The sequence below is a fragment of the Vicia villosa genome, linkage group LG3 (genome assembly GCF_029867415.1).
Source record: "Vicia villosa cultivar HV-30 ecotype Madison, WI linkage group LG3, Vvil1.0, whole genome shotgun sequence".
Lineage (NCBI taxonomy): Eukaryota > Viridiplantae > Streptophyta > Magnoliopsida > Fabales > Fabaceae > Vicia > Vicia villosa.
In genome coordinates, this window is record NC_081182.1 from 55426656 (window position 1) to 55436447 (window position 9792).

The 9792-nt window shown below is 34.0% G+C and overlaps 1 protein-coding gene across 2 annotated transcripts; it reads right to left on the reverse strand.

Annotated features, from left to right (window-relative positions):
* Positions 1-5773: 5773 nt before the first annotated feature.
* Positions 5774-9396, reverse strand: LOC131661490 (ultraviolet-B receptor UVR8-like). 2 transcript variants are annotated; one of them, XM_058931048.1, is made up of 7 exons: positions 9145-9396; positions 8272-8311; positions 7853-8132; positions 7403-7752; positions 6919-7320; positions 6406-6790; positions 5774-6308 (listed from the first exon to the last, which is right to left on the reverse strand). In XM_058931048.1, exons 3-7 carry the CDS (start codon positions 8078-8080, stop codon positions 6066-6068), a joined length of 1608 nt encoding a protein of 535 aa, XP_058787031.1. In that variant the 5' UTR covers positions 8081-8132; positions 8272-8311; positions 9145-9396; the 3' UTR covers positions 5774-6065. The 2 variants fall into 2 exon arrangements, with proteins under 2 accessions (XP_058787031.1, XP_058787032.1); XM_058931049.1 differs by lacking the exon at positions 8272-8311.
* Between the last annotated feature and the right edge of the window lie 396 nt (positions 9397-9792).

Sequence of the window (9792 nt, forward strand, 5' to 3'; positions counted from 1 at the left end):
GGGGGTGGCAAGTTAATTCTTCCAGATGAGTGAGGTTTTAGTCCATTTAGAAAGCCCTCAAATTATTCAACTGGGTTTGAGTTCTCTTATTGTAATAAAATTCATTCATTTTATACTTAGAATAAAACAAAAAGCTAAGAATAGTAATTATTCATTTTTATTTTATATGTACAAGAATAACGTCATTGTCATTTTTATTCAATGTTAGCAAATTATTATTATTAATTAAATTTTATTTAATATAAAAATCTCAAATAAAAAATATTATAATTATTCATCATGTTCATCAACCTTCAACTGAGTTTGTATTCTTTCAACTGAGTATGTGTTTTTCAAATGGGTTTGAGTTCTTCAACTGAGTTTGTATTCTACAGCTGTGTATGTGTTCTTCAATTGAATTTAAGTTCTTCAATTAAATATGTCTTTTTTGAATTAGTTTGAGTTCTTCAATTGAGTTTGAGTTCTTCAAATTAATTCTGATGATAACTTAGGATAATGAATCATGAAGATAATTGGATTTGATTATGATGATTATTGGGTTTTTCAAATAGGATTAATTTTGAGATAACAAAGCCTCAATCATATCTAATCTAATTAATAGAAAACAAATACTTCTATTTTAATACAGTTTTCAAGAAACAAATCTATTTTAATAAGTTAATTGATTAAATTTATGTATTAATCGATTAGCCAAGATAAAATAGAAAAGTTTGAAATTCTATGCCACTTAATCGATTATCAGCCTCCTTAATTGATTAAGAGGAGTTACATATTGACTGATTGTTATATCCTCTTAATTGCTTAACCAGGTGTATTTTACCTTCCTAACTAATTAAGCAAATTTTTAATCTAGTAAGTACTTCCTCAAATTGATTTTTTTTTGAAGATTTTTCAAAAGAGAAAAGGTTTCAAATTTGCGTGTGTGTGTAATTGCCTTAGCAATTCAAGACTTAGTCATCTTCCTTTTATAATTAATTGATCAAGACTTGGAAAAAACCTAAGCGCCAAAGCAGACGAGTTTTCATACTTTCACACTTTCAATTCTTCATGCTTCAAGATCATAACTTCAAGTATCCAAGCTCCTTTTCTTGATATAACCATGTACCTGAACTTCATATCTTTGAGTGATGATATTTCTTCTTTGATTTGATGCTATCATCAGGAACAATTAGAAGAAAAAAAACGTCATGATAAAAACTACTTCACATGTGTTATCAATACCCTTCATAGTTGTTATCAACATACTTGACAAATGTCGTCAACATACTTATAGTTGTCATCATCAAAATCACATGGTTACCTGCACAACACATAGAACCACACAAGTGTTTTAACACAAAGTGTTTAAGCTCATAGTGATCTTAGAAATAACTACAAATTGAGAAATTAAATTACATATTTTGATAACTCGTTAATTTTGAGATATTTAGGTCCTTATTACTTGATTTTTTTTTCTTTTTTTGATAGTATAAATAGGATGGATTAACTTTTTTTTGTTTTTAGCTTAGTTAGTATGGATCATGCTAGGTGTTATCTCTTGTGAGTTATATGTGTTTGTTGCTTATGCAGAAGTATTTTGGTGACAAGTTATGTCACGCCAAGAATGTTGTTTCGATGTAACCTCACTTACTAGCAGACCTTAAAGCCATAAGACACTGAAAAGAGTGAATGATCTCAACATTAGGGAAAACATGGGCAAGAGGATGAAAGCACTAGCTGAGCTGGAAAGCTGAATGGATAAGAACGAACAATACAAGACAAAAACATGCAAAAACTTCCTAACGCTGAAATGAACGTGCGACTTGTCTTTCTACACAACAGGTATGTCACGTGAAACTTTGTCTGTTGCATGCGTTTTGTATTATACCAAGTGTTGGTATAAAGACGAGGGAATATGTTGATTTCATGGGCCAAATTAATAGATAATAAGAAGGATGCGAAGCACAAATTGATAAGATGGGTACTTCTACTGCAAGAATTTGATCTAAAAACCAGAGATAAAAATGGAGTGGAGAACCTAGTGGTTGACCATTAGTCAAGACTTCTTGATGAAGTCCATAGGCGAGACAAAGAAGGAATTATAGAAGAATTTCTTGATGAACAATTGCTTCTGATGACTTCTGTTGTGACACTGTAGTATGCAAATATTATGAACTATTTGGTACGTGAATATATCCCTTCATAATTCAACTTTTAGCAAAGAAAAAGATTCTTTCATGACTCAAAGAATTACTAGTCAGTCATGTACAAGAAGTGTTTTAATCAAATATTAAGAAGATGTATGGACTATCGAGAGGCCTTCCAAATCTTATCAGCATGCCACAATGCACCCTATGGATGGCATTTTGGAGGAACCAAAACTGATGTTAAGGTTCTACAATCAGGTAACTTGTGGCTCTCCTTATTCAAAGATGCGAATAAATTGGTTTAAACTTGTGATAGATGCCAAAGGATATGGAATATTTTCATGAGACAAGAAATGTCACTCCTTAATATTTTGGAAATTTAATTGTTTGATGTGTGGGACATTGAATTCATGAGACCATTTCCCCAATACTTTAGAAATATTTACATACTTATGATTGTAGATTATGTGTCCAAGTGGATAAAGCAAATAACCCATAATTTGGGCAGACTCACATATATGATATTTGAGCAATAAAAATCCTTTCACTCACCTAAAATTTATCTTCTTTCTCAATTCAAGGACACAACCACATTTTGGGCTTTTCCAATTTAAGTTAATAACCTACCTTTTGAGCAGGCTCAAATATATGATACTTGAGCAACCTACATTTTGGACATGCTCACCTATATTATACTCGATCAACAAACAATCTTTTCTCTTCTCTCTCTACCTTTTACTTCTTATATACTATAACTTCTGCTAATGGTTCTCAAACTCGGTCAGAGGGAATTGGCTATTAAAATTCTACATTCTCTCTCTGTTACTTTTGTTCTGAATGGAAATCTTCAAGAAGACACAAATTTTGGTCTGACACCGTTATGGTATTTCTCCATGGTGTATCTCAAAATATAGTGGAAGTATATGAGTTAAAAAAGACTCTCAATAATATTTTAAACAAGTTCCTCGAGCATACGAGCAAAATGATCTATTAGGAATACATCATGTGGGTCTCGTTCAGTAATCATGACTCAAATTCGCCAAATAGTTCAAGATGAAGGATTTTGTACACTCTTTTCCATTTCTTATGGATTAAGGTTGCCTACTCACATAAAAGTTGTGTTCTTTCTCAATTCAAGTACATACCCCACAATTTGGGTAGACTCGCCTATATGATATTTGAGCAATAGACAATATTTTCACTCACCTAAAAGTTATTTTCTTTCTCAATTCAAGTACACAACCCAAATTTTGGGTTTTCCAAATTCAAGTACATAACCTACATTTTGGGCAGGCTCACATATATGATACTCGAGCAACCCACATTTTGGGTAGGCTCACATGTATAATACTCGAGCAACCGACAATCCTTGCTCTTCTCTCTACCTCTATTTCATTACCTACTATAACTTCTACTAATATTTTTAAACCTGATCCGAAGGGATTATATTGTTCAAATTATACCTCCTCTCTCTGTTACTTCTATTCAATTTTTCCATCTTTGCCCTTTATATTTTTCGTCCACCGCGAGCTTAACTTGACTTCTCACATTCTTTGCTAAGTGATATCTAGAAAGTAATGCATAAGTAGTAGGAAATAATTTTGCAACCAAATTCATCAAAGAATTATCGCGGTCAGTAACAATTACTTTTGACATGTCTTTTTGTTTTTTCAGCATTGCCCGACACTCCTCTAAAGCCCAAGTAGCATTTTCTTCTTTTTTTCTCTCTAGAAATGCAAACATGACATAATATGTCTTCTTAGTAGAGGTAACACCAACAATTTCTAGTAATGGAAGTCTGTACTCGGTGGTCTTATTCGTTGAATCAATGATGAGCACAATAGGAAACATGTTGAACAACTTGATGGAATGAGGACGAGTCTAAAGTATATCTCTAATGGTTACTTTATCCTCGCACGTTCGGTACCTAGATACATAATTGTTATCATCTAAAAGTTTCAATATGTGTTGCATTTCAGTTCTATCTCTCCTCAGCGCCTTGTTATTTTGGTACTGGATATTGTACAGTTGCTTGATATTTGCGATATTTTCGAGTCTTACATTTCAGAGTTGCAATTATGTTTTTCAGTTACACCAAATTCAATGTCATGTCTGAAACGCATTTCTTCTGTTCTAGCATGAGGCAACTTGCAATTGAATGATCAACTCTTTTCACACAAATCATGGTTATGTAAACCACATATCACATTAAATCTTCATTTGTTATTTGCCAACAGATAATCGCGTGACTTAAAAGGACCCTCGCATTTTCTTGAACCGGTGTTGTCATCACGTTTAAAATTCCAGAGAGAAGGTCTATATTTCTCACCTCTTTCGCATGTCAATGTCATAATGCAACTCTTCTATTCAAACCATTTTCGGACCTTCTGATTACAGTACCAACCCCTGGTTGGATGCCTCCGTACAAATTCATTGAAGTATGTGATCACAAAATTCAAACTCTTGTTCATTTTTAGATTGATTGCCAACATCTACCTCATTCACAACATGTTTAGCATCTGGAGACAATAAATTTCGGAAAAACATCGCGGTGCCGCATATATAATAATATAAAATACTAATATTGAAAGCAGACCACTACAAAATGAAGACATTCAGGATCCGAAAATGCATTTCAAGATAAATTCATACTGAATTTGAAAATATATTTACAGATTAAACGTAACTTTTTCCAGCTCCAAGATAAGATTAATATGAACAATTAGGCTAGAAGTAAATAAACTTTACCTTGAATTCCAAATTCTTTTGCTCCTTTTAATATGAGGAAACACAAAAATGAAATATAAGAGTAAAAATCTTAATTGAGAATGGAAAGATTTTTGAAAATGGTTTTTTAAAAAAATAGTATGGACTCTAATCATTTCGGTGGCTATTTTATCAAAAGCACTTTGATATTTTTGAAAATGCATCTCCAGAATAGCCTGACATACAAAAGTGTCAATTTTTCAAATTTCTGCTTCAAAACTCCGAAAATACATTTCCAAAAACCTCACTAGAATGCTCAATCAACAATATGTTGAATTGATTTTACCGGAAATACATCTCCAAAAATAAAAATTATTCTACAATAGGGTGGCATTGATTTTGCAATAGGGTAGCACTGATTTTGTACGCCATTGAGTTATGCAAAAAATACATCCGAAAATACATCTCCACAAACTAAATAGCATTTTCAAATTTCCATAGAATTTTTTTCCACCTCATAGGATGGGATAAGAAACCCCCATGATTAATGGGCACAAAACCTCTTAAAGAAGACTAAGAAACTAGTGCAAAAATAATATTAATTAAAGAATAAATTCCTTTAATAAAATTGAATTCTTCCTATTTCTCTTGGGTTTATCCAGCATGCTATCACAAAATTCCAATGATCGAACTAGAGAGTCATTGATTGAACAACATAATTGACTAAGTAATTTAAATTTATGTGAGAATCTCTCTAATCACTAGGTGATGGAATCTCAATCACCCCACATTCTATTTCCAGATATTCCACTACAATCCTAGAAGGTGAATTCTTTCAAGTACAAGGAGAATAATCCAAACAATGAGATGTTCATGATGATAAATAAATGAATGATAAATTTGACCAACAATTTCAAAGCAAATGATGCTATGAAAACAAATTCAACACAAACTAAACTGTAAATAAATTGAACCTTCAACAAAGTATAAATAAACTATCAACAAACAGTTGAAGCCTAAGATATGATATGAAAGACCATAAATAAAGACAGTAGTAACTGAAGCCCTTGTTAGCTGTTTTACCTACCTTGGACCTTCATCACACTGCATTCTTTTGATTATATTTACAAAATAGACAAGGAAACTTAATTAAACACTAAATGCTATGCATGATCATTAATTAGACGATATAAAACGGTTTAAAGAATTGGTGATTAGAGGCAGCACAAATAGTTAGCCGAGATCAATGTCAACCCGTTCCGGATTTACCCTTTCTGTCTGGTTCGCAACAAGTTCAATTCCTAACTGTCCTTTGTCTCCAGCCCCAAATCCATAAAGCTTCCCTGATTCGGTTAGAGCAAAGGTATGAGCGTTCCAGTATATGGAATTTGTCAGACTAATCTGTACCACCCTTTCGTTGATCTGCTTCAGTGATGTCACAAGCTCGGGATTCAACACATTTGCATGCCTGTTTCCCTGTAATCATAACATCAACAAAAAAATGTCACCATTATATCTTTAACAATGTGCCCTTCAATCGTGTTAGTGAAATAAATGAAAAAACAAAGTGAACCTGTGCATCGTTTACTGCATTATGACCAAGACTAGCAGATTCTCCACAACCGAATGAATAAACATCACCATCTTCAGACACCACAAAGGTTGTGTAATCGCCTGTTGCAACATGAACGGCTTTGACATTGGCCAATGCATCTACTACCTTAGGTGCTGCTTCACATTCTTCATTCCCATGTCCCAAACAACCGTATCGGCCCCATCCCCATGTGCAGACACGACCATCCTGTCCAACCACTGCAGCGTGCCATGCGCCGGCTGCAACCACCATGGGTTGAATGTTTAGCGTCTGGAACTGTTCGATCAAACGAGGGAACTTCTCATCAGTTCTTGTTCCGTGTCCTAGCTTGCCTCCCAAGCCACACCCAACTGAGTACACTGACCTGTATGTTTTCAAAGAATCACAACATGCAAAGCATTCAAATAAGCAATATAACAAGAATGAAGTTACATGTATAAACTAGTTAACACAAGAAAAAGAATTAGATTAAGGTATGTGATTGGAACTCACATTCCACTAGGTTGACAAGCCAAACAAAGAAGGTAGCAATATCCAGCAGCAATTTGCACTACTGGTATGTTTTCCAAAGCTCCTAATAAAGGATGAGGTTCCATATCATTTGGATCAGTGTGGTGGCCGAGTTTTCCGTCATTACCCCAAGAAAATGTATAAACCCTGCCTTCTCTTGACAATACAGCTGTGAAAAAGTTACCGATTGCAGCTTGGACAACAAATATGTTTTTCAAAGACTCCACCAATTGTGGAGTTGTGACAGTTTTAGATCCTTGACCTCCATATTCAGCTTCTCCGAAAGAATCTTTTCCGAATGCATAGACTTGTCCAGAATCAGTGATCAACATTGTCCTTCCAGCACCGGCAGCAGCTTGTATAATTCGAATGCCTTGCAAAGTTCTGAAACATAATGAAGTTCCATTAACTTTTAATCAACTACTAGTTCACTTCAAGTTAACCTTAAGTCTACATGTTTTACAACCTTATTGGCCGTGGTCGCCATTCTTCATCGGTGGTGCCGTGCCCGAGTTGTCCCGAACTGTTGGATCCAAATGAATAAACATCCCCTTTAGATGTCACAGCAATGCTGTGACCAGGACCTGCTATTGCCTGTGATTTCTCCCTCCTGCAACATGCTTCTCCAGCCAATAAATACCTCAGAACCAACTTCCAAGAGCCTCCACATCTTTGCTTCAAATCTTGCCTTTCTTCTGTTGTCATTGGCTTAAAGATGGCTCTCTTCTGACACATGTCAAATGCAGCAAGCTCGGATAACGACAGCGCTAAATCCGGAGCAAAGTTTGCTGGCTGCCTGAAGAAGGAACATGTTGCCTGCAACATACACATAAAAAAACAAAGCCAGAAGCATTAGTCACATTCAAATCAAGAACAACAACTTCACAGGTAAAATGCAGATAAGTATAGCACTTGCCTCTAGTTTAGCAAGGTCTTGAGGATCCAAATTACACGCAGTAAGGACATGGAGGACAATAGAAGGATTAGCAGACAAAGGAAACTCTCCGGGAGTAGAGTTTCCTAAGCAATGTCGTTGTTGCCTTTGAAATGTCGGAAGTGGTGTGGCAACAACAATGGCAGTAATTGTCTGGTCAGTGATGTTATGGTATTGAATAGTAGGGGTTCCGCTCGTTGTGGCATCCATTGGGCACTGCAAAAACTTTACGCAGTGCCCCAAACTTTGCAGAAGAAAATATCTAAGTTACCAAAATATGCGCAAATTTATCATTACCACATTCAATTAATCGATTCCTATTTCTATGTTTCACTAATTATAGCATGCGAGACTTCTCAATTTTCATATCATTTTACTACTAACTTGCAAAGAGTATGTACCTCAAAAAAATAATTGACTAGCAAATCTCACGTCTCAAACCTACAAAGAAAAACATACTTAACATAAACTCATTATTATGTGACACAAAAAGGAAAAAAAAAATGATCAAATTTCTAAGTTGATTATAACATTATTAATCATGAATGAACTACATGCATTAAGATTTTCGACAACAGAAATCATGAACCTCCCATAAAACAGGATGATCAAAACAAAAAAAAAAACACTTCATAAATACCAAATTAAGAAACAAAATCAACACCGATCCTTTCATAAAACATTTGTTTAGATACTAGACGATGACCCAGATGAATAAAAACCATGAAAAAACTGAAAAAAGTAAAGGGTATTTGAAGGTGAATCAAAGGACGAAAACTTTGAAGAGAAGTATAGTATTCATTCATTCTCCTAAGGTGAGGGATATTCCCAAAAAAAGAAAGGAATTTTTTCAATTTTTGTGATCAAAGTTAAAAATTTTAATCACGTGAAGTCATCGTGATTCATCAAAGTGAGATCAACACAATCAAAATCAAAATCAGAACGAAAAATCAAACCAGAAAAACCGTTCTCCATGGATGATCACCAAGAAACAGGGGATTGTGATTGCAACCACAACAAGGGTAGGTTGAAATTGAAAACAGTATTTTTTTTGTGTGACTTTTTCAGATCAGAGAAATATTAGGGTAATCCAATTCAACAAGTACACACTTGCGGAATACGCAACCAAAAAGTACCAAAAAAGAAGGAAAAAAAAAACACAAACAGAGAATTCTCCAAAAACAGAACAGAATCATATGACGAAAAAGTTGTCGATGAGTGGCATTACGATCGGTACAGATCGGATTATAGAAAACGATGGAAAGAGTGATTACATATAAGCAACAGGAAGGAATTGTGAAACTCAATCTGCATCGGTTGAAGAGAATCGGATGAGAATTTTGTGAAGTTTTTTGGGTCAAAGAAACAAGGACAGAGGTGGGTTTTGATCGATTAACGTTGGACTGGGTGTGGTGTGGTGTTTGGAATATGATGAGGAGGAGGTTGAGAGATTGAAGGAGAAAAAAAATGAGTTTTTGTTTTGTTTTTGAGAGTGAATGAATGAGATAGAAGAATAGAATGAATAATTTTAGGTTTTATCCTCTTTTATTTTCTTTCAATTTTATTATTATTTATGTTTAGGATTTATTATGAGGTGTTGTGGATGGTGATTTGTCACTTTGCCAACAAACTTGAAATTATTATGGTTTATTACTGCTTACAAGTGTGCAAGCACAAATATTTTCTTTAATAAAAGTATGGTTAGCAAAATTATTTTTTTAATTTAAATTTACTCGAATTTGAAAATAATTATTTATTTTATAATGTTTATGAGTCCGGATAAGATGTAGCTTTATTATTTAACATAAAATAAAATAGAATATGCTAAGTATATGGTTCAAACTTGAAAGGTAGAGTGGTGTTGCACAATGTACCATTTTATTTTATTTTTTTATAATTGTATTATTAACTTTTTTTTTCAT